The sequence below is a fragment of the Enoplosus armatus genome, chromosome 8, assembly GCF_043641665.1.
Source record: "Enoplosus armatus isolate fEnoArm2 chromosome 8, fEnoArm2.hap1, whole genome shotgun sequence".
NCBI classification, from domain to species: Eukaryota; Metazoa; Chordata; class Actinopteri; order Centrarchiformes; family Enoplosidae; genus Enoplosus; species Enoplosus armatus.
The window spans coordinates 3642542-3668842 of NC_092187.1; the positions used below are offsets into that span (position 1 = coordinate 3642542).

A 26301-nucleotide genomic window follows, 5' to 3' on the forward strand; every position below is an offset into this window, starting at 1 on the left:
GAAAGCAGCTTTTGCCATGTGGACCACTAATTATCATTAAATTCCTTCTTTGATATAACATGACAAATTTGTTTGGCTGCAGTGTAAACTTGCAACGAGTGTTTGCTGTAGTGCTAAACCAAACTAGCCACGGTAAGCACAGGTGCGCCAAATCAACCAGGACTGAAATCTTAAGGATTACAACTTTAACGGTTGAGGGCAAATCTCAAAAATGGGAAGCCTGTGAAAGGAAGGGTGAAGCTGAATTTCCAACAATGAAAGCAGTATCTTACTGACTACTGACATCATCTAGAAATACAGCACTAATAACAACATTGTTTTCAGTGACTAATAGTGTCTGGGTTAGTTTGTGCTTGTATCTGAATTCAGGCAACTTTACTTCACAAATACACAAGAGAAGGTTTTCACAGCACTATAAACTAAAATCATAGTTGTTGTTACTCATGCAGTACCTCTGGAACACCCACGAAGCCAAAGTCCTGAGGCAGCAGGGACAGGTTGGTAAGACGAACACTGCTCTTGACCGACTGGTAAATAGAACAGTAGCCAAAGTCCACCTCAGTCTGGTCAAACTGCAGGTCTGAAGAGGTCACAACTGCTTGGACTGTGAAATGGACAGGCTTCACCTGAACACACAAACATGAAGCATCTTTACGGATCTTTGGCCAGTTCTCCTCGGGTGGAACATTTTAATCAACATCAATGAAGAAAAATCAGTTTCCTTCAAACATATTTGCCCCCCCACCCTTTTAATGTCACAACATTGTATTTAACCTAGATTCTATTTGTTTCATTCTAATATATAAAAATCAGGATGTTTTGATTTATGTAATACAAATGGTTGCAGGGCCTGTTCTGAAAACTGCTCAGCACTGGTATCACTTTTTAAATTATTATATTTTTAATTATAATAATAATTTTTAATTATACATTTTCATATTCAGATTGAAGAAAAAAACACTGAGGAGAACAAAGACTGCAACAACATCAACGTGGGACTAGCATGGACTGAAGTTTCATTTGAAAAATAAGCCTTCTCAAGTGTGTGATTTCACAATACGAATATATGCACTTGTAGTATCTATTGAGTTGAATTCATGTTTAAGGCGAGGCCACTTCAGTCTTCTGAGCTGAAATGGAGCGATGCCTTTGTGCATATAGTCATTCATCACTGAGCAGCTGAGACTCAAGATGTGTGTGTGTATGTGTGTGTGTGTGTGTGTGCATGCATGCATTCCAAAACCGCGTATAGGCTCGAGTTTTGGAAATTGACATCTCGGCACCAACCCAAGTAACTGTTTATCATCGCCAGTCCCCCCCAGAATTATTATGGTTTTGGTTTGTGCTAATCATGCAAGGCTGGTATTATTCTTCATTTTTCTTATTGTCAGCAAGTCTCATGAAATGACTAAAACCAACAATATGTTTTCTATACTTTCCAACTTCCCTCCCCTGTCCGTGGCCCTCAGCCAGATTAAAAAACTAAGTAATATTGTGATCTTGTGAGCTGTGTTTTTTTTTCTAAAGATAATGTCTTCTTGAATCATGTCAGTGCTCAGCAGATGACCTTGTTTATAGCTTTCTGCACCATTGCTTTCCTGGCTGCTGTGGCGTCTGGTGACCATACAACAGTGTGTGTGTGTGTGTGTGTTTGTGTGTGTGTGCACGCATGGTTTAATGCCAGGAGCTCAGGGCCTGGGGCTGGGAGCAACAGCTTTGGTGCTCCACAGGAGCATCCTGACCCAGTCTTTGGCTCCTCGTCAGAGCTCTGCTCCCCCCACAATCCTCTGCTCTCCTTGTCCTGGTAGAGACAGGGAACAGGGGCTGGATGGGGAGGGAGAAGAAGGTGACGATTTGGCAAGAAGACTGACCAGATTTAGATTTACTGAGAAAGAGGACTGGCATCGATGCAACACGAATGTCTAAGCAGCTGCTCTGTGTTTTTTAATAAAAGCTGCGGCTGACGAATTGAAGGAATTTAGTTTCTGTAAGCACTTTTTTTTTCCACTTCAAGGGCTTCTGAATTGACTGTTTTCATATCTCATAATAGAAGTTGGACCTCGAGAGGAGGATATTTAGATTTGTGCCTCTATTGTTTGATTGACACTGAATTGCAAATAGTTTCCTTTTTTTGTTGCACTGTACACAACTAGAGTTACAGTATACCAACTAATCCATGATGTGGACCTGTCTGACGACAATACATAAATATGTGTAATAACATGATGTAATAGTAATGGCACGATGACCAATATAACATCTCAGTAAAATACACATGTGTAATAAAGTTATATTATAATTCACATTATTTATTAATAATATGATTTATTATCACATCAAGACAACATACACTTATTATTAGGTTATCGATCGTTAATGTAATATTGTACCAAGATAATATTGGTCATGAAAAATGTATTTTTGGTACATGTACATTAACAGCAATTGGAAGCTAAAAATTAAGCTTTTTAGAAAACTGAATCCACAAGCTGAAGTTTGTATCAGTTCACTTTCAGATTCTGGGTCAGTTTAAATTTTTTATTCCCAACTGCCAAAATGAAGTGTTATGAATTCGCTACAGCTTCTTTGCTTCTAAGCTTGACCTCCATGCCAAATTTCAGCCACCTAGGGCAAAAACTGTGGCCGCCAGAGAGTGGGGACATTTTTGTGGACCGACTGACCAACCAACCAAGTGAGCAATAGAGCTGCTGGTTGCAGCTAAAACGTTAGCAGTGCAGGTAACACAGTTGTTTCTTACCAACATGCACTACGTAGTTACCTTCTCCATTTACAATTTTATGCACATTGTCACATATGTGACTTGTCAAAGAACCAGATATTTTAGCATAGTTGGCAGTAGCTCATATTTTGCACTGATTATTCAACCAGGAGAGTTTCATACCCATCAAAGTTGGTGCTCCAACTGTGAGTCATCTAACTTCATCTGTGCTGCAAATGAACTGGACTTTTATTCCCGGGAACCAGAGGCACCTGAGATATAGTAATTCTTCCCACTTTGCAACTCTGTACTTGTACGTGTGAATGTATATTTATGTCTTATGTCTGCGAGTATATCCATGTTTTATGTGTTATATACTGTTATACATGTTATGTCTGGCAAATTGTATAACCCCATTTTGAAAGGCATGACATTTAATAAATGTTTTCCCTTCTTTCCCATTTTAAAAATGAATAAAATCTATGTTAGCACATAATATGTAATCCACGGAGCAAGAAGAGAACACAGATTTCAGCTTTCCCATTTTCAGCTTCCTAAGAAATCTTCAGTTAAACAATATGGGATAACCTTTATGCTTGGCTTATTAACGCCCATGGAGTAACCGGGCCTTGGGGGTGGGAGATAATTTTAGCTTGTTATCAGCAAAATAGGTTACAACCTTCAGTGGCGCTGCTTCAGTTAGGGACAAAGTAGGACACAAGCCCTGAATTGCAAGATAAGTACACGGTTTTCAGGAGCACAGGGAGGATTACTGCAAAATAGACTGTATCTATGCAGTGTATAATATAATACAAACCTGGCCTGCTATTTGCACTGTCATTGGAACCTCCAGGACTCCTGTATCTTTGTCAAAAAACTTCTTGGCATCTTTAGATAAGGAGCATCTATGAGAGAGTGAAAAAGACAGATGCAGCGTGAGAACGCACACTATTATGCAAAGTGGCACTTTCTCAAAAAAAAAAAAAAAATCATTTTTACATCATGTTCACGAACAGAGAGGAGCAAATACACCAATTAGGGGTTGGTAATAGACACATCACTGCAACAGTGATTTTGAAGGTTGCTCATTTTTTTCAGGAGATCAGATACCAACAGTCAAAAGCCACGAGCCACTGTCGAGCTTTTCAAAGAAAGATAAAGATTCAGACCCTGAAGACCCATTACTTTACTTTAACCCACGACTGTAGGATCGGCTCGCCAGGGAAAGCAGGAGAGAGATGTAGAGCGCGCCTCCACACTACTGTAGGTTGTAGCCATGGTGATGGGAGACGTAAGTATGATTCAAAGAGGCCCAGTAGTCATGCACAGGCTTATGTAAAACCAGTCCCTCAATATAACATGTATATACACTGTATATATGTATGCATGTATAGTTCATCATCATGTAAACAGTGGTCAAATGTCAAATACAGTTTGTGGCTCAGATCCACCCCCCCCCCCACCTCTCACTTTCTCTCTCCTTCCCCCGACATCCTTCTCTTTTTTTCCCCTGCTTGCTTTTCCTCCGTCTGTTTCTCTCCTATCAGCTGTCTTCTCTGTCCTTCCCTCTTTACGCTCTTAATGCTGGTTGAAGGCTTGAGAGCTAATGCTGTAAATGTCAGTGGTTTTAAGGCTCTCCAGATGTCGGTGTGTTTTTTTTTTTTTTTTCCAAAGCGCTAAAACCAAGCCTTGCCTTCCACAAATCTGTCAGCTTCAGGTTCGAGGACAGGTTTGCATTTCATATTTCCTCGGCCTCATTGCTGCATGCAACTGCTGTAAACATGCTGTTCTACTACAGCACCCTTCATGACTCAAAGCTAGAAAGGTCACCTCCTTACATGTTAAAATTAAATCTCTGCATTTGCAAAGGGGAGGAATGAAAAAAGAAAAGTAGTTTTCTTCCCTCCATAGCTTGACCAATGAGTGCAGAGGGTGTATTTAAGGAAGCACTCTTGTTCTGCCTGCAAATAGAATCGCTGCTGGAGAGTCACTCTTGAATTAGCTTGGCAGGGCAGAGTGGAAAAGCATGGTGGGACATCGCCAGGCCCATATGCTCGGGAGAATTTTGCGGATGGATGGGGTTTCAGATTTGTCAGTGTCCTGCACAGATTTACTTGTGTGCTTTTCGTCTCTGTAGCCAGATTATCCACAGCCTTGTCCAAAAGTAATTCTCCTCCATAGTCTTTAATGATACTTCTGAGATTAGTAGAGGACGCAGTAAAACTGGAATAGTTGCTCTAACTTTGTGGTACTGCTAAGAGGACAACAGTGCATATCTCCAAAGGATTTCACCCAGAACTACTGAAATAACTGAGCAAAACTTTATCACTTCATCTACATTTCCATCCCTAAAAAACCTCCAAAGTCAATGAAGTGACAATCATGAGGATCACCTATAATCCATGAGAGTCCGGCTGAATAAACTGACATGTTTAGGAAAGACTCATTTAGGAAATCGTTTATGATTTTAGGAAAGAGGCTGCTTTAGTGCTTCTTTTTACCCGATGGGAGCAAATACAATATATTTGAAATATAGATATCCCTCCTCAATATGGACTCCTGCTTGGATTTCACTTCACCATTAAAAAAGTGATTATGAAAAGGATTACAAAACGGATTAAGAGGCTTAGGGATTTTTCACTATGGGGGAAATGGATGGGCAAAACATACAGTAAATGAACTGTGAAAGAAATCCCAAAAAATCATGTTAACCAAACAGGTCATTTTGTTTGTTTGCAGTCTTGCAACTCATAGCATCATTAAAGTTTCTGATACTGGTGTGAGCGGTGAACTATCAGTGAAAGTACTGGTAGAGCTGTTTGGTGTAATCTGCAGTACATCATCCTTGTAATCTCCCTTTTATCAGCCGGAACTGCCAGGGTGGGACACATTTCCTCGCTCTTCAGAGATTACGCTTAAATCGGTTCATTCAAGCCATCCTATTCTAATGATCTTGTTATCAGGTTTAAATTTTCTTCCGGTCTTTTCAAAATGTGTTAGATTGAAATTTGCCACAGGCAGAATGTTTTACCTGTCCCTGGAAGCTGAATTATTGTTTTTCAAAATGAAAACGTGTCATTCTCTACTCTTTGGGAAGTGTTAATCAGTTCTAAAGCCAAATTTTCAGGCCCAAGCGAGCCAGGTCACATGGCTAGGTTATGTAGCTCACAAGCTTTTTTCCACACCTCGTTTCAGTCCAATGCGATTTAAATAAGTCTGGTTTGCTGGCTGTTTCCCCCAGTTGGAAAAACAATCCATCAATCAGAGCTCGGTAGATGGGATTAAGAATGAGGACATCATAGTTCTACATACCTAGCTACCTAGGACAAGCGTCGACAGAAGAGGTTGCTGTTATAGTTGACTTACAGAAATAACAACTCTCAACTCTTAAAATTGGCATCGCCACTGCAGCTAAATAACCCCCCCTCTCCCAAACAGAAATTGGCTAACATGAACATGGTGTCAGGCTAAATGAAAGAAGTTAAACGAAATGGCAATTCCCTTTCACGATTATTAGGCTGTCAGTGTCCATCTGAATGCAAATGAGCAGCACTCCTCTTAGCTGAACAGGATCTCTGTTGATATTGTGGAGAGGGGATTATGTAGTGTATGGAACAATGTTCTGGATATGTGAGAGGAACATGTGGGTTGGATGGTGACAAATAAAAGTGGAGGAAGACAGGCAGAGAGGGATGAAGCAACGGAAAGACAGTGAAGGATGTGGGCAGGTTGAGCGCAATCCTTCAGAGCAGGAAGCAAGAATGTGCTCACCCTCTCCCAAAAGCCCGGGGAGGGAAGGCAAGAAGCAAACACCTGTGTAAAGAATGAAAGCTATGAGTCATTTTAGAATACAGATTTAACAGCGTGTGAGTGTGTGTGTGGATGAGACAGTGAGTGAAAGCAGCGCTGCTAATGAGGATTTGGAAATCCAATCACAGGCTCTGGCTAGGAAGACTTGGCAGTGCCATTTTAAATGTCACACCGCCACTGCATAAAACAAAAGCAAACCTACCAAAAATCAACAGATTGGAAGGAGAGATCCAACCATGACACAGATGAGACATACAGGAACACAGCTCGCTGACGTGCTGGAAACACAATTATTTTCCATTCCCAGTTTGAATTTCCGGAGCTGTGAAGTGAGACTCTTTTGGGCCTTAGGGCATCCTAAAGGATAATTCTGGTCTTATTTTTGTAGCTTTGGCCATCATTTTTATTGGCTCTGATAGCACTCACTTAGCCCCAGCTTGTGCCTTTCAGTATTATCATTACATTCAAGTCATAGAGCAAAGTATTCGTCTTTTTCATTGTTCAACAACTTATCCCTGTTTTGAAGGTATTTCCAGAATACTAAAAGCACAATAAAAGCAATTCTTAAACCATTTCCCGTTCTCTAATCCAAACAAAGATGGTTGCCTGAAATGGCATAGTATTTCTTTGCTTGATTGATAGGATGTGAACTAAAATTAAAGTTTTATCATCAGTTATATTTGTCTATACTAATTAATTATCAATTACTTTTACTGTGCAGCTGATGGGAGTATTTTTTCCTCCCAAATAGATAGTCTTTTAGGATCCGGGAAGTACCTTCAGGATAAGTGTTGATTTGGGTTTTTCGAAGATACTCAGGGATTAATCATTCAGAGAAACAGATGCTTAACTCGAATGAGTGATAATACATGAGAGGCACAAGTCCAATGGGGAAAGAACCCAAAGTAAGACACATCGTTGTTGGGTTGATAATGCCACAGAAGGATCATCAATCAATAGTAATAATTTCAGGTGACAAGATATTTCCCTTTTTTAGTAGATGAGACAAAGTACAGAGACACCTACCTCTAAAACCAACGCTAGGACACTGCCAGTTCATACGTAAAAAAGTACCAGTGAGGTCATTTGCACAAAAATCACAAAATGGAGAGGAAGTTTCATAAGAAAGGTTTGTTGGGACTGAACATTTTATTTTTCCTTTATCGTCCCATATATAAATATATAAAATATAGACACCTTTAGTACACTACTAAAAAAAATGAAAACAACATGCCCGTAGTTACAATGTTAAAAGTTTTTAAGATATTTCTTTAGGAGCCATTTAGAGGCACTTGCATATTCCTTTCATTTCCCTTGAAGTCATATTCCTGTGTCTGAGCCAGAAAATTGACAACAGAAAAACTGCCACAAAAATGGCAACAAGCGCAGATGAGATTGACACAGCTGTACAGGTTGTTGTAACTACTCTTAAATTGGCATATTACTTCAATTGTCATAATAAAAAAAAGGGAAGACACATCACATTGTTAGGACAAAATAATAACTGCTCCCAAACAAAAATAAATGCTAATATGAACACACTGAATGAAGTGGAATGGGTTGGCAATTCAGTTCATTAGGCTACTGCTGGATGTCAATCTGTTCCCAGATCCCCACAATTCACTTGGCGAGTTCAATGTTAGCATAATTGAAAGAGCTGATTGCCAAACCTACAAAACAAGATCCAAGTTGTAATAAATTATAATTATCCTCTAAGAACAACCGTGTTGTCAATGGGAGCACAGGGAACTGGGCCTGGTGTCTAAGGTTATGTAATCAGAATCAGGGCCAGCATATAAGCAGTGGTGGATGGTAGATGCATAGAGGGATGAGAGGAGTGTGAGAATAACAGAGAGAGGCAGAGTAGATGTAGAGTGAGAGGAGAAGTGAAGGAGCACAGAGATGGAGGGCTGGAGAGACTGAGAAAACCAGAGAGAGAGAGAAGTATAAGAGGTGAGAGGCCAAGAGAAAGAGAAGTATGTGTGAGAGAGTGGGAGAAGACAGCACAGAAGAGAAAGAGAGAGACAGGGAGAAAAAGTGTGATACAGAGGGAGTAGGGAGGGGGTGGTAGCTGTAGCTGTGTTAGTACTTGTGAACGTTGCACCATCTCAGCAGCAGCACGAGTAATGCTGTACTCTAATCCTCGCATTAAAACCTCTGCTGATTCACTAAGGCAGATTACTGACATTTTCCCACTTTCCCCTCCTGCCCCCCAGCTGAATGATGACCAGTGCATGCCCCGAACTTTTGTCATGTGTGACGAAAATGTCCTCCTGTTATTATTTTTTTCCCATCAATATCCTCTCAGCTATCAATACACAAAGCTGCTGAACTGAGAAGGGAAAAAAGGTGGGCGGGCAGAAGAATACTAGCGCCCACGCTGAGTTTTTACATACTGCACGCCTCTCACATTTGCCCTGGGGGTCCCCTGTCCGCTCTTCTGGCATTCAAACTACAGTTCAACTCCTGCCTCTCCATCTAAATATAGAGCCTGTATCGTTGTAGAAAGAATTACCACATCCTTCAAAGTCATTAGAAACCATTACCATTGCACTCAGAGTGCAGGTATGTTGAATCAACTCTTTTATACCCGCTGGGTGTTGACTGGCTATAGATTGTTGCCATTTGTACCTCTGTAAGACTCCACAGCTTGCTTCTAACAAGAAGGGAAGCTAGCATATAACAGTTTTATAACATTTATGAGGCCAATACTGCCCTTTTATCAAAAATTGGATAGTTAGTTGGAGAGGTGGATGCAGTTTTATGCATTTTGTGGCTAGCTAGCAAGTTACCCCTTAAGCTAACGCGAGGACTGCTCCTGCTACCTCAAAGGCTGTTTTACAACGTGTGCCTTATTTTTGCATCTGTGGTTTTATTGGTTATGATTGTATTCACCAAAGTAATTGCTGGGATCTGGGAAAACATCAACAATTGTGGTGACATCGCAACAACACAGTCAGACGGGGCACAAAATGCAAGTTGTCAGACGATTGCCAGATAATCCAATAACCACTTTATTCGAAACATTTAACAGAAAGTGAGCGCACCGAGAGCACGCAGTTGGAAGTTTGTGTGTCAATTGTGATGAATGTTAACTACTTTTTGGTTTATAATTTCTTTAAGGCTAACTTAGGGGTGTGTCAAATCCTCATCCTATGACTGCTCCTGTTTCTTTCCCCGTCATACTCCTTTTCTAGCGATGCTGCAGCCTCTCCAGATCACATCAATTAACTAGTTGAGTACAATGTTATTATCATTGATAGAAACAATGGTCCTTGTGTAATGGTGTACTGGTTTATTTTGTACTACTAACACCTCTGTCTACTTCCAAGAGCCCATAAACCAGATTTTTCTGTGCGCAGTGTGCAATCTATAGCAGTTTTTCTTCAACAGGAAAGCTGTAGGTTTCTCCTTTGTTGAAGAAGCAGCGGCTGGGAAGTCACAAAACTGCAAGCCTGGCTCAAACATATGACAAGTCTCCTTTGAAGTGACACAGTTTTCACTTTCATAGAAGGTTGATAGAATCTTAACAAGCTTACAGTCTAAAATAAGATTATGAATGCTCCAGTGATTTCATTATCATTGCATCCTGTGTGTGTCCTTCCTTACCTCGGCAGGAACTTGAGTTGGGCGCTAAGGCTTGATTGAGCCTGGATGAAGCCTGTTTTTGGTAGGATCTCCATGTGTTTCCTCATTTCTGGGCACACCTCAAAGGTCAGCTTCAAGGCTGTGCTGGCTCTGTCGTGCAAAAGATAAGGTTTCATTAGCATAATGCTAACACACCGAGTGCATTCCTCTAACAATAGGAGTAATCCAGGATGATCTGTACTGTTTTTTGAAAAATTGTGCACAGGCACAGGAAAACTGTGAAGGAAAATATGCCTGGAGGCGATCACCAAACATATGCCATGACCACTTGCTAAAGACTACGATACCTTATAATTATTGTCTGGAATTAAATTATTTAGATAGAAATTGATGTGGCACTACTTCAGCCATGGGATAACATTACTACTAGTGGAAAAAGCTGCTGCCATGTAACAGCCATTAGTTTAAACACAATTTAAATTCTTATGTGTGCATGTTAATTTAAAACAGTGACGAGGATACTCACCCCTTTGGTTAATCCAACCCTATTGCTATTGATATTGGATAATTCTGCAAAACTCCAACAACATTTTATAGATAATTTATTCCTCCAATATCTGCACATGGAAACTACAGCACAGCTAATGTTATAGAAAGGTCCTGGTTATGGCAAATGTTAAAGATATGGTTAGGCTTAGTTAACATTCGGGACATGGACACGAACTCCAGTCTCTGGCGTTTGGATACTGTAGTTTTTGTGTTTCAGAGGCCGAGGTACAAAGAACTTCTTCTACCTTTTAGCTCTGTGATACAATAGAATACCTGTAATCCATCGCTGGCATGGCTATTGATGTAGACAGACATAAACAACACAACAGTAGCAATTAGGTGAACACATTCAGTTTATATGACAGCAACAACAAAGAATATATATTCCAGGTGCTATGCCCAGCGGACATTTCAGGGCAAACCCCTAACCCCTTCGGGACTCAGCAAAGACAGAGATTTTTGTTTGAGTGACACATACAGAAATTGCCTTGTATGGAGTGATGTACCCCAAGTCCATATCATTTAGGTGACCCAATTTCCAGGAGCTCCAACAGATGGTTGTGCCTGTGGCTACAAGCCTCAGTTATAGCTGAGGCTTGTGATATAAATGGCTCTTCACCTTGGGAATTCTCCAACACATCCAACCACAGCCCACACTCCCACACCTTCATAAAACGATGACAGTACAAACATGCTGAAAAAACGCTCTGTTTGCTGGAGGTGATATGCGTATACAGTGATAATATTTTGTTAAGTCTGCTTTCATCCTCAAAGATACAAAGGTGAGCGATGAGAGCGCTGTGGCCAAATAGACTGAGGGACCCCTCATTTTTCGATTCCCCTCTCAAATGAAATGACCCGCTTTAAACAGCGCGGTCAACCAGATGGTTGTTTCCCCGAGGCAAGGACTCTCAGGGACACTTGGGGGATATCAAGTCACTATCTTTATTCTGGCCTAGTGATAACCTTCAAATCACTCTCAGAGGAATATTCATGGATACATAATCATTTAGGGCAATTAGGCAGTTTAATTAACAGGGGCATTTAGCTGATCCTGTTATTTTTTACTGACCAGCAATGTTTAATGATTTAAAGGCAAGTTTACAGCAATCCACATAATTACTTCCTTGGGATAAAGAAGACTATGATACAGATTATGTCATCTTAACATTATACTAATATTTTTGTTTCATTTGGTCGTAGATTTACATGTCAAAACAAATGCTGATTTCTGTAATTCAGGGAAACAATGAGATTCCAAAATGGATTTCCTTGGATATGATATCTTTCTAAGCTGACATTATCAGAGTACTGTATGTGGACACCCTGCCCTCATAATTGTGGTGTGGGGTTGCTTTTCATGGTTTGGCCCTTGATTCCAATTCAGGGAATTTTTTATGCTACAGCATACAAAAATATTCCAGACAACAAAGTGCTTCCAAAATTGGGGCAACAGTTTGGGGAAGGCCCTTTCCTGTTTCAACATAAACATGCCCCCTTGCACAAAGCAAGGTCCATACAGAAAAGGTTTTCCCAGTTTGGTGTGGAGAGACTGTCCTCCCAAGAAGAACAACAACATCATTTCAGTGTGCCCAAAAATGAGGTATGTTTATATTTAAGTGACAAAGCCCTGCATGGACTGTAGTTATTATGCTACTATGCTGCTGGTATAACTGACTTCTACACCACAAATACACCCAATATATATTAGTTGTTTATTTCAAATAAAAGAACTATCACTGGAACTTGAGCTTGACGTGATTCCTTTCGTGGGCAAGTTTGAGAGTGAGAGACATTCATCTAGCCTTTGCTGCATGTCATACCCATATCTCTCCCCATGTTTCCTGACTATCTCTACACTGTCAACTGCCAAGTGAAGGCAAAATGCCAAAAAATGATCTTGAAAAAAAACAATGGGAAGCAGCATGAACAACATAGCTTTTTACTGCCTTTGTTATATTCCCAAAAGCTGCAACTTTTGTCAGAGCAATATTGATAATGACACTCATCATTGAGGTTTAGTGGCAATTGTATCAGGTCATGCAGCAGAGAAATTGCAAATGTTGAGTCTACATGCAGAGCTGAATAACCAAGTGCCTGGACTCTGAGTGCCCATGGCTACAGCAGTGCCTCTGCCCTTTCTTGAAAGGGCCAGGTGGCTGTGCTTGCTCACACCACATGTACTCCAAAGACTCATGGGATACCAAGCCTTCACAGCAAGGGATATAGGCAACCGTCCCTATAATGCAGTTCTATCTGCTTTATACAATGTAATATATTTCAAAATAGCCAGCTGGATAGGTAGGAAAGGTTTTTCGTTAGCAACTATATTTCTAGAATCAGCTCTAACATCAAAAATACACTCACATTTCTCAGGCCAAATAACACAGGACCCAGGCTGGACTAAGACAGGGTATAGTAGGCATATCAGAAATAGAATAAACAGAGATATATCGAGGACAGAAGGCTTTGTGGAGGGAACAAAAAAGGTTGGTTGGGTGTTTTGTGGCCTGAGTTTGGGCAGGAATGCTCAACTCCCCAGCAGGTGCCAGTGGAGGAGTGTTTGAAATAAAAAAAACACAACACACTGTTCCCAAAAGAAAAACTCTGCCAACTGTCTGCACAATATTCCAATCATTGGCTCACAAGCAAAAGTCAAACACTACACATTCTAAAGCCTCTTTCAATTAGTAGGAGTAATATTTAAATCACTGGCTCACAAACAAGAGAGACATATTCAGTTATGCTTTGTACTGTTCTCTTAAAAAATCTGTCACAAACTAAGGAGGACTTGTGGGATATCTACTCATCTACTCAAAGGAAAAAGTGACAAATTGTGTGATGAAAGCAGCAGCTCTCTTATTGTTCCCCCCAAAAGCCTGCCAAGCTATTTTGTGCTCAAATTGCTGTCTTGGAGGCAGAGTGACATATTGCATGGTTTGCTGGTGCAAGCATTAACATTTCTTTTTTTTTTTTTTTTTTTACTTTAAAAGCTGCCGTTCACACTGATGCTGTCATCGTCATGTTGTCACGTGTGCTGGTGTGCCAGCGCACCAGATGGCAGCTGTCACAAATCCCCCACACCCACACATGCACTCCCTCCCCCACATGATGTGACACAATGACTGGCTAGGTGGTGGACCACACGCCTGCAAATGTTACTGCCCCCCGGTGTATTCTTAACCTCATGTGTTCATCATAATGCATCATATCCATAATCATAAAGGATTTACTTTTGTGCTGTGCTATTGCATGGACCAAAGAGGATTGTGGGGATGTGAGCTTACTGCTTGGTCCCTTACATCATCCTTTGTTTAGGAACTTTTATCAGCTAATACATCTCTATTTTATTATGTCTGCACAGTTGTTGAATATCTCAATACGGCGCTTGGCTCTGAGCGCAGTTAGGCGGAGAGTTTTACGTTGGGCCAGCTGAAAGGTAAGCTGGCCCTGTCAATTTTAAGGGATTTCCATGAGCCCGTTTTCTGTGAAAATGCCCGTTTTGGCAGAGACTGTAGCATGTGAGGGAGCCTTAGTATTGCATTCAGCAGATAAGCCAGCATGCTACATCAGCAGTCCATGCCACTTTCCAAACTCTATTCCAAGGATGTTTCGGAGCATGGCATCAAATAAAATGGAAACATGACATGCGCCACTCACTTCTGCAGTCATTTCACTGGGCTGAGTGGTTTCATAAAGCCAATCAAATATTGCAATTTTAATATGTAGTTCATTATAATAAACGTGCAATAAATATTCTCTAAAATAATGCAGTAATGATGTAAAGATTTCTACATTCTGTTTTTTTTTTGGTTTTCTAAGGATCTTGAGATGCAATGCTTTTTCATTTTATGTATTTCATCAATCATTGTCTGCAATTTTCTCAGATATTTTTTGATTTGACTCCACTTTTGATTGGTTGTTACAGCTTGTGGCTTGTAGAAAGTGCTGAGTCAGTGTATGGTGCTTCACTATCTTCTTCTGCATGACTTGACTCTCCTATCCACCTTTCTACCAGGTGTGCTGTCTTTGGGATTTATAATGTGTTCATTTTTATGGCTTTTACTTTGTTTCTTTCTCTTTGTGTTTACCATGTTTTGTTTTTATTGTAAAGCACTTTGTAGCTGTATTTTGAAAGGTGCTATATAAAGTATTGAGTAGGCAGACTATCCCTTGCCTTTGGACAACCTCAGTTTTGTTGCTGTCATATATCCACACTATATGGATATGTTGATGTTCACATCTAAGATGTGTTGGTTCAAGACTTGTTAGCTGAAACAACAGACAGTCTGCAGTTATTTTTGCCTGTCCATCCCTTTTAATTAGCTTGGATTCGTGACTGGTGTTCCCCTTTGCCAATACAATTAGTTTTTGGCATATGCAGTCACACAATTATACAGATTGCCACATTATAGACATTCTTGTGACAAGATGTATCCACAAATAATAGAGCAGCTATTTTGTCTCTTTCAAAGGACATAATTTGCCTCATGTTGCTTTGCAAACCATTTATAAAAGTGGTGATAGTCATAATGACTCTGTTAACTGGCATGCAAATAAACACAACTTTCCTATTTAGGTGCATTTGCAACTGTACAGTTTTGGTGCCTTAGGGTAGGTGTCATATGGAAACCTTCTTCTAGCATTTGTTTTCCCAATGATATACAACATTATTACAACATACTATGCACCAATTGTCGGTATACAAAGGATGAATTTTACCTGGAGACCGACTACCTTGGTCTCAATCTGTCATATCAGTTGTTCTTACAGACTGTGTGCACCTGGTGGGCTCATTTAAGTAAATTGCCGTGTAAAAGCTAAAACTAGTCCTGCAATTAACTACTGTGCTGTTTCCTTTGGGAAATGACTGTCAGTCCCAAAATTCTGTTACATACATGGCCCATCTCTAGCATGATTACAACTCATAAACAAAACAAATTTATTTTATGGACAACTTCCAAATAATTTCCTAGAAAGTAACTGATATATAACTGTTCTTAGAAAAGACTTGTATGTACAGTTGAATACAAAACATTGTTAAAACTCTATCAAACCGTGCAAACAGGGCTTTACACAGTTTCTTGGCACTCTGTTTTCGTCCTTGAACCAATGTTGTCTCTAACTGTTACAGGTGATTACTTAAAGTGACACTAATATGGTATTAAATGACATCTCACATCCATTAATTTGATTTTGTTGCCTGTTCTAACAAGGCAGTTGGATAATGTGTAAATGGCTCCCTCTAAAGTGTAAACCAATTGGACATCAGCAAGGGATATAAAACTATTTTTATTCAATTACAGGGACAGGGAGACTCTTCAAATGTCTCTGGTGTATTACTCCATTGGGTTAAATTCATTGTTGGTGTTTAGTATGACACAGAAAATGAGCTAACAAGGCAGGCAGTTGTTTGGCATTGTTTGTTTGTCTGTGTTTTTTAATTTAAATCTAATTTACTTCAAACTTTTAAGACTAAACAATTCATGGTTTGTTTGACAAATTTGTTATTTATGCATGCACTGTAGGTATTTCTTCTTTTACTTCATTAACAAATAGGGGAAGTGCACAAACAGTAGTGCAGCAAGTACTGTTAATATAGACTTAAATCAGTGTGTTGTTGCGTGGATTCACTTAGACTCTGTAGTTGAGGTGTTTTGATTACACATTAATAAGTAATGACTGCCACAGTGCAGGTGCTCAAGAACATTTCTGTGTCAAGCGTGACTTTACATATATGACACAGCTGTCAGCCATCTCAGGCTCTGGGACCCACCTGCTTTGGACTATGACACTGTCTTGATAGAGCCGGTCAAACATGCAGATCTTCAGGTCAATGCTGGGCTGGACCACACATACAGGGACGCTGACTGCCACACCCCTCACCTGGATGGGTATCTGTTTGATACCAACACACCTTCAATCACGAAATGACACTGTAGTGAATAAAACCAACCAATCTATGGCTACTACTACCCTTATCTTTGATGATGAACATGGTGTGTCTTACTGGTTTGCTGGTTAAGTCGGAGAATTTGATTTGGAAGTCCAGTTTGGCCTCTCCAGGAATGGTTGGAGTGAATACCACCTCCAGTTTGACGCTCTCAAAAGGTCTAATCTCCCCCCCTCTAACCTGAAGGAGAGTACATGATGGAAGACAAGCAAACATTACATTTTGAAACATTTTTCATTTCATCATTTTATTTAATTTCCTGTATTGTTGAAGGAAATTCTACTAAACAAATGTAAAATGAGCAGTTAACTTTAGAAATGAACATCAGACGCTTCCACTAAATGCAAGATCAGACTATGACATATTTTCACTGAGCTTTCTCTGTTTGACTTTTGAAGCTGATTTAGTGCACACAGGACACAGTTTAACCTTTTAATTTCACAATACAAAACCATCTCTATCCATATGGGGGAAGCTGAAATCTCTCAGATGTGCAACTTCAAAAGGCTTCCAGTCAAACTACAGTGAAAAGCTGTGTGCATTGTCTGCTTCGCTACAAAGCACCAAGGTGGTGAGAGCAATAATAGAAAACAAAAGAGAGGAGTGAGCCATTCATGCATGATAGCTTGATGGATAATCTGCCATTTAAGACAGCAGCCTTCAACCACACAATGTGAAAGTATCAGTCAAAATGACAATGATCGAGCCGGGGGCATGCAGGCACATGCAATACACACAGCCATAACAAGCGCATGGGGTGAGACGAGGCACCATTAGCCCCCCACCAGAGAGATGTAATGAACCCTGAACAACTCCAGAACTTCACATGGGCCACAAGGCACACACAGCATCAGTGCTAAAAACAAGACAGAGAGGCAGAGAGTCTTCTGCAGACAGATATAATAGTCTGTCTCTTCAGAAACAAAGTGGGTGTCTCTCTAGTTACACAGGTTGATACTAATATTTTGGGGTAAGATCTATCAAAAGCAATTCATTGTGTGATTTCCATAGTAGCAGAAGGGGTGGTTATGTCGATTAATCCGTTGTTGGTCATCACCTTGATCCTGAGCGAGATGTTCCAACAACTACCACACAGACAGATATGTAATTTGATATGGCTATTCATGGTCCCAAGAGGGTGATTACTAACTGATCCCTAAATGATTTTGGTGATCCCTGACATTTTGTCTAGTGCCACCTTCAGGTCAAACATTCTTTCTCACCAACACTTTAGTCCATATGTATCTCAAGAAGACAAAGAGTCTACAGCCATGCTTGCAGCCCTGTGAGGCTGTACTTAAGCACAGTGGCTAGCATGCTAACATTTGCTAATTAGCACTTAACACAAACTTATAAAGTTTTGGAAAATAATAATCACTGACATAGCCCTTTTCAACCTTAACAGTTCCCAGCTTGGTCTCATTCACCCATTCACATACAGATGTTGACCAAGCTGCCATGCAAGGTGCTGGCCTCCATTGGGGGGGGGGGGGGGGGGGGGGGTCAAACCGCCAACCCGCTCCACCCTGACTGTAGATGAAAAGTCAGGGTATCACCAAAGTAACTGTGTTACTGTAAGAAATAAGTATAAGTATGTGCAATAGGACCCGATACTTACATTTCCTAGACTTATGTCACCAGAGTCTGATTGGCTGTGGTACATCTGGGCATCCACATTGGTGGACACATTAGCATCAGAAATAGCTTCTGGACCTGTAGCTGATGCCTCTGACACTGCCACACACACACACAGAGACACACACAAGGCAAAACCTGGTCATTTTTATTGTTGAGTGGTTGAGTGGTCTACTTGCCCAGTGGATAAAAAAATAGTTTCATGAGCCAACATTTGGCCTCATGGTGGCAGTGAGGGAAAGCCCATGATGGTTACCAAAATCAGTAGCTTTCTTCATGGGTACCTGGGCAGTGTTAATGTGCACTTTAAATAGTGTGTAAATACGAGTAAGGGATATGAAGATCCAGTAGCTTATCATAATCCTGACGGTTTAGCCTAGAAAAATAAACTCTTCTTCCTCTTGGGAGCATTATTGGGTACACCCAATTTGATGCCAATCTGTAATCTGGTCATTAGTTCAAGAGGCATCTGTGACATAAGAAACAAATACTAAACAACTACTGTCAGCAGCCTGAGAATTTGGCCAAGATTGGACAGTCTTTACCAACAATGGTGATGAAAAAAAAATAGGCTCAGTCTTTTCCAAAGCCAGCAGAGCAGAGGCAAAAGACTGAGCAGCTTATCAAAGCATCAGTGGAGGAAAGTGCTGAGTGCAGCGATGAAGACTTCCGATCTGAGGGAACATTAAAGAGAGATGCCTCCTTGTCACCAGCTGTGAGAGCAAGGTGAACCCTCCGCTTTCTGTCTGTGTCTGTGTTTTCTTTTTACTTTTGTTCTCACAAGGACCAAATGTCCTAACAAATGAAGAGATTCTGTCAGTGAGGACTGACAAAATTCCTGTATTACACAGGCTGCTTTCCAAAACACTGTCTCCGACAGATTATGTTCAAATACAGCTAATCTGTACTGGACAATATGTTAAGTAGGTAGCAAAATGCAGCTCAGATTATACTTTTATCAACATGACAGCGAAAAGAGTATATTATTACATTTTTTACAATATTAACTTAAAAAGCATAAGGCATGATCACGGCTCTGTTTAGGCAACTCAAAGCACTTCAGGAAGGGTGTTGGTTCAATATATTTAAAAAATACATCATAGGGCAAAATGTGTTCAAATATAGTAAAATAGATCCTATTGCAGACTTTTAGTCAGCATTGGGTTTTTTTCAGTACTTTATGACAATCCATCTAATGGTCTAATGGTTGTTGAGACTCAAAACCATAAATGTCCACCTCATGGGGGCATTAGAGGAAAAGTCGGGGGACCACCAATGTGAGCATTCATTGTATGCAAACCATGGACGTCTGTACAAAATTTCATGCATACTGTACATCCATTATTTGTTGAGATATTTCAGCTTGGACCAAATTGGTTTTGGGATTGGTTGAGAGTTTTGCTACTGGATCTGGGTTGTTTCTTCTGACTGTGCCAATCCTCTGTGTCCATGTTTGTCATGCTTGCAAGCCGGTATACAATGCCCAGTGGGAAAAGGCAAAGAGACAGTACCAAATTTGACAGTACCAGCCCGGTTCAGATGGATGATGTAAGTACATGTCCAGGTTTCAGTTTTAGATCCATGCAGAACTCTATTTCAAAATTGGAGTTAAATAATAACTTTGTGTGTGTGTGCATATGCAGAATAGCTTTACCTGGCTGCTCGTGCTGCAACGCCTCAGAGAGCTCCTGACTCCCTTGCTTTGGTTGGAGTTCCCCGGCGCCCATGGATGCAGAGCTCCTCTGGTCATCAGAGCTTGTGTTTTGACTGCTTGGCTCCTGTCAGCCAACAACAACACACGCATACGTTTGATTTCATACATGGTTTATTCATATGCCTATCTCCAGTTCTGCTGTAAAACCCCACATTTAAATTCTCTAATTTTCATTTGAAATTTACTCCATCAGGCCATCAAAGAAACAGCAACTCTTGAAGTCCAGATTGAGAATCTGACATGTGGCACGTGTTGGCAGAGACCTGGGATGGCATCTGGACATGGCTAGTTTCTGGACTGGGACATGTGGAGGTGTCCAGGCTGAAGACGGTGGCCAGTGCACCCTTGTTGGCCAAGGTGACAGTCCGTGAAATAGTCTGGCCCACCACATGCGAGCCGAAGTCAATGAAGTGGCTGTCAACCTCCAGCTAGAGAGAAGATACATTCACATACAGTAGCATCAGCAGTGAGTACATAGTTTTACATATATGAATTGATTAAATAAGATACAGAGCAAAATGAGACTATTATATTGGGACAGATGGCCAGTTAGAGTTGTTCTTCTATGGAAGGATGAATAGGGTGCGGTGTGATTATTGTTCCTATTATTCCTATACTATCATTACTACATTATTAGTGACCTACAACTATATAGGCCAACAAAATCCATGTTGTATATACTGGAATGTTAGCAAACAATAACATGTATAGCAAGAAAATATTGTCCTTTGAAGACAATAATAGATTGGCCACGGCACGCTACTCACATCACATTTCTTGATGGTGCATCTGACGGGTACAGAGAAGGCACCCACAGCTGATACAAACTGGACCTCTCCTTCCAGGTCCTCGTTGATCTGCAGGGATCAGATAATGGGACAATGTGTTGCTTCATAACAGCGTTGGCTGCCGGGCATTGACACAAGTCAGAGTAAAGGTTTGATGTTAGATCAAACTGGTTAATGAGAATAAATAGAAAGCTGTATGCACAAATCTATGCTTCCTTCTTTTCTGAGAAGTTCATTCTCCCTAAAACGACTTGTGAGGGGCATTTTTCACAAGGACACATGTATGTAAACCCCAGGGTGCTGCAGGGAATATCTCAGGCCTCTGTGCCTTGTTGCCTTGCACAGTTCATAATGGCAACAAGTCCAAGACTATACGATATACAAAGGCACAGAATTAAGTCGAGAGTCCGTTGTGTAATTCTGACACTGTTCACCTGATGTGGATGTGGACACCCTCAAATCAAACCTGAAGGCCAGCACCTTAGCCTTGTGGGCATTATTTCATTTCAAATCCAATGTGCTAGACTACAGAGCACACATAACAACAAATGTGCTACTGAGTGAAATGTATTAAAAATAAAAAATAAGGAATAGATTGAAGGTTCATCACAAAGCAATATGAACTGTGAATCAAATAAAGCAGAATAGTGTAGAATCATATACAGCATTATGGGCATTTATGTATATGACAGTTGCACAGACATGCCTCCTTAAAAGTCTGTCAATTTGACAAGATTATGTTTTACCTGGTACATTCATCAGACTCAAAAGGGGTTAAAACCACTAGAATTTTTAGCAGATCTGAAACTAGAGTCTCTTAACTGTAACATGCAGTGTAGATGGTTAAACTGACGTGTGGTGTTACGAACCATAGGTTGAAAAACAGCCTGCATGTCACAGGACATCCCAGTAGACAAAGAGCCAGGAGGCTCAAAGCTGAAACACAAATCACAATGAGTTATGAATAAGAAAATGTGCATTTTTGATAGAGTTTAAAATGCAATGCAATGCATATGGAAAGCAGAACGCTGTTGCTATGGTTATTAAAATGGATATTACACAGATACGATGAAGGTAACATTGCTCTGATTAGCAACACAATATAAAAGCAGTGTTTGTTTTTGTGTCAGTACATCAAGTATGAGTCTTTGCATGGCCTCACACATGCACAGCAATAACATTTTGGTTTTAAAGCAACACAGAATGTACATGCGTCTGCAGTAAAGAATATGCTGTGTTCAACAAAAGATCAGCAGCTTCAGATGAAATGCTTAAGTGTGATGGATCACCAGAGAGTGAAGTGGATAAGCGAAAGACTGTGAAAGCTGTGGTCAAAAGTCAACCTGATGCTCAGTTTGCACGGCGCAGAAAACAAAGAAAAGATATAAGCTATTGTTCCACATACAAACTCTGCAGTGCAAAACAGAATGGTCAGTGGTCATCGCACTGTAAACCATAGCAGAAAGTTTATTTAGAGACGAGAAAAAAAAAAAACATGAGGTCTGTGAGCTATTTGAAAGCAACATGTGTATCTCACATCACATGTTTACACCAACCCTAATGCTGCCCCGAGGAGACTGATAACTTGCCGCCCTTCCAGAGACACAAGAAGAGGGCCGATCAATAAGAATATATCAGGCAGCCAGCCAGAGAGGCACGGAGGATTCTCAAAATTCAATAGACAAACAAAAAGTTAGAAACATGCAACTATGAGCATAATTAGGAAGCAGCTACAGTTACAGAACATAATGGAAGCCAAACAACCTTGTTTTTAGGTCTTGGTAATCGTATCATTCTGTTACAGATAGAGATATCTTTTGTGCCAAAGATATCTGGCCTGAAGGTGGTACGAGACGAGGACTTTCCATACTACTGTTTTTTGTTTTCTTATGTCAACTTTTCAAACTCTGTGAAGAAGGAGAATGAATACTAGTGTTCTACAAAATAGATAGAGACAGCATGCAGCGATTAATAACTGAAAACTGAAATTTAAATAATTTATGTATATTTTACTGTACTTATTTGAGTGCCAAATAAGTACATTTGGCCTATGTTATTGCCAAAAAGATTTATCCTTCTAAACAGAGATGACTTGATGTTATCTATAGCACAAAGAATTATTCAAAATGAATGAACTCAAAATGTGCTTTATGCTTTATTGTTGGATAGCTAGAAACATTTCATAAAATACCGAAACTCAATATTTGCACACACTTGAAAAAGGAATGTTTACATAGAAAAGGACTTTGACAAACAATAAAACTACAACCTCATCAGCAATCTGTGCATAGTATCATGAACACCAGTGGGCAATGGACCATTATGATTGGTTTGGGCAAGTCGTTTGAGGTTGTTGGTCCAGCTGCCAGGTGAAGAACTTGGAGCCGGCGGGCTGAAGCTGCCATCCAGCTCACCACTGTGACCTGGAAATGTATGAAAGGATTCCACCTGGTTGGGTAAATCTGGTGGTAATTATAAATGTCACATTGGACAGAATTTCGTTTTTTTTTTTATGTGGCTAATGTCCTTCCTTATTGGTACCATCCTTCTTTCCTAGCTTCAAGACAGGTGGTATGAAGAGACACGTGAAGAAAAAATAGAACAGTTCACTTGGGATTAAATGCTGAGTGAGGCAGTGTTTGAAAAAGCCTGCTAGAGCCCTATATAAAGTGCTGCAAACCAGGCCATATTGTTGAGTATATCCACTGCTGTAGGTTGAAGTGATGAAGCTGAGACTGTGGCTGTACAGTATTTCTGACTATGCCGTGTGTTCTATTATACATTCTGGATGCTCCCCATTGGCTTCTCCAACAGTAAATCAATCACTCTTTCTGTAGCACTTATTTCACAGAAGTCGAATCTTGTTCTCTTTACATCTGGTAGCTACAACATAATGCGTATTTCTGCACTGTAGTTTTAGGAACTATTTAAGAGCCATGCTTTTTAGGTTAATTTATCCAAACCTTACAGATTGTTTTCCTTCTGGTGTTCTGTGGGCAGGTGAGAATGGTGGTATTTGAGCTATTGAAAATGTGTTTAAGTGGTTTGAGGTGTGGATTGGTTTTAATCAGAAAGAAGAAACATGGGCCTATTATAGGATATAAAGCACAAATGCAGTTTTGCATATTGAATTATTTCTACCATAATATACATATGTCTGGTGAATCTGAGATCACACAGCTTTGACTATAGCAAGCAAAGAAAGCTCTACTGAGACGTAATTCCTGGGGGATGGGATCAAAACAGTTATCACGCAAACAGTTCTGTTATTGCTTGCTCTGAAGATTTGATATGTGCTTACAAATCTCTCTCTGCAAGCTCAGAATTCTTAAAAGTCCAACGGAAATCACAAAAGCAATCCTTTACGTGGTCAAAAATCATATCAAAAGTGAACTTCAAATGTGTTTTTAATATGTCTTTACTGAAACGAAGAAAAAAGGAGATACTGAAAAATATAGGAGATAAGATTTTTGGAGATACTTTATGCTCCTTTATCCTCCAAGCCTCGGAGTGGGTGGGACAGTGACGGCATACATCGTTCTTTGATTGACAGCTGAACCAGCATGCACAGAGACACAATGTAAACACTGCTTACACTAGTGCACTTGCACTGGTAACTGTAGCTTTCAAGCCAAGAACAGACAGCATTTTGTTAGTGGTGGTACTGGAAAATGAGGACCACACCATTTTTTGCATCTTAGCTGACTAATGTGGGCATTTGCTAGTTGTCAAGCTGTTCAGTGTGTATATCTAGCCTGCCTACTTATGTTGGAAGTGCTCTGCTTGCTGATTGATGTTTGTTTGATCGCTTATTCAGCGATCAAAGGTGCAACACAGGACAAGTCTCCATACCTGTAAATAAGGAGACATTAGATTGGAAGCTAATGTAGGTTGCATTCAAAGTCTGATACTCTTTTGAAGATACGCTAGCGGCGTGCCCCTTGGGATGGCAATGTAAGCCTGTCAGTTGGTTGGTCCACCACTTGGGTCCACCACTTTGGTCCACACTAATTACTGGATGGACTGGCATGAAATTTTGCACAGACATTCATGATCCACCAGAGACGAAGCCGACTGACTTTGATCCCTTCACTTTTTCCCAGGTACCAGCATAATGGCGACATTTATACTTGCCATGAAATGGTACAGACTTTCATGGTAAAGAGAGAAAGAGAACAAAGGACATGTTTACAAAGTAGATCTGTATTGTAGAGGTAGGTCATCTTGGTTCCTAGTAACCAGGACCAGCTATGGCCGGATGAAATTATATTAAATCTGATGGGTCCGGGTAGGGTCCCATTATATTGCCACAGGTCTTGTGTTGATATGTTTAATACCCAAATGGATCTAAGTGGATTCGCTATTAGTTCTGATTACGTACTGCTGCTAATCTGTGGTGCATTATGCTGTTGCCAGTGTTGGTGTTCTCTCAACATTTGAATCTGTTTTCTATTTTGGTTGACTGTATTTTGAATTGGTTCTAATTATCCTTGGGTCCCTTTCTAAGCGGGTCTCTTAACTGAAAATGTATTTATGCACATTTAGCTTTAGGTAGATTTTATACAGGTCAGTTGGGGTTGGGTCCTTATGGAGACCTCCACAACTGTATACTGTAGCCAATAATAATTTCAGTTGAACTTGAAGGTTCCTTTTACAGTTTTGTCATTAATGAACTTCCACAGACTGGATGCAAAACAAAGCCCCATCCTAGCATGAATTGGACCAAATTAAACAAACTGTAGGTGTGATCGCACCCTCAGATTTTGCCGAGTATCACCATTTCTACTACAGTCTTAGGCTTTATCTTCCAATTTAACTCAGGACTGGGTGAGAGGAAGACACCCCTGTGTGGTCTGTATGTCCACACAGGGGTGTCTTCCTCTCAGCCAGTCATTTACAATACACGCTAGGAAGTGACACTAATTGCAAAAACACAGCTTCTATACAATGGCTTTTTACCAAGTCTGGCAAGGCTGGGCTGTTGTGGGTTTTGTCCCAGTAGTGAAAAGACACAGCAGAGCCCATTCTGGCACAAATGCACAATGAATATACGCTGGGCGAGGGGGTGTAGGGGGGATGGGAAGCCATTTTTAGAAATTCAGGGGGCGTACAGGGAACCATGGGCTGGTGTGAAAAAGCCCAGTGTGTTCCTGGTTCACTTTTCTCTCTCTCCTGCTGTGCTAATGTTTTCCGCTGGGAGAGCCATGAAGGCTTTGCAGTTGTCACGACTAATCTCAATATTGTAGGTTGAATTTGTCAGTGTGTGTAAGCATAATTTAAATTTCAAACACCAAACTATATTATTCCTATTATGTCCATTATCCTGTTGCAGTTGTGGTGGAACTTTCACTCATTTCACCTTAGAAGTCCAACAAAATCTCTTTCTGAGCAAAGTTGAGGTGAGAAATAAGCAACCCAGTTACTAAATCTTCACTCAAATTAGATCTACAAGGCCTCACTTAAAGGTTTGTTCTGACTTTCATAAGGCAGGGGCATAATACCTGCATTATTACCTCTGCTTTCCAAACCAGAAACTAGCTAAGCC

The 26301-nt window shown here is 40.4% G+C and overlaps 1 protein-coding gene across 1 annotated transcript in view; it reads right to left on the reverse strand.

Annotated features, from left to right (window-relative positions):
- cfap74 (cilia and flagella associated protein 74) overlaps positions 1–26301 on the reverse strand; it is a 51137-nt gene that overhangs the window by 12145 nt on the left and 12691 nt on the right. Inside the window, exons 14-23 of the mRNA XM_070910906.1 lie at positions 21626–21692; positions 20736–20825; positions 20214–20396; positions 19909–20035; positions 18238–18353; positions 16677–16799; positions 16443–16564; positions 10139–10267; positions 3537–3624; positions 453–626 (exon numbers count right to left, since the gene is read on the reverse strand). Of these exons, the coding sequence (XP_070767007.1) occupies positions 453–626; positions 3537–3624; positions 10139–10267; positions 16443–16564; positions 16677–16799; positions 18238–18353; positions 19909–20035; positions 20214–20396; positions 20736–20825; positions 21626–21692 (1219 nt within the window). The remainder of the gene's footprint in view (positions 1–452; positions 627–3536; positions 3625–10138; positions 10268–16442; positions 16565–16676; positions 16800–18237; positions 18354–19908; positions 20036–20213; positions 20397–20735; positions 20826–21625; positions 21693–26301) is intronic.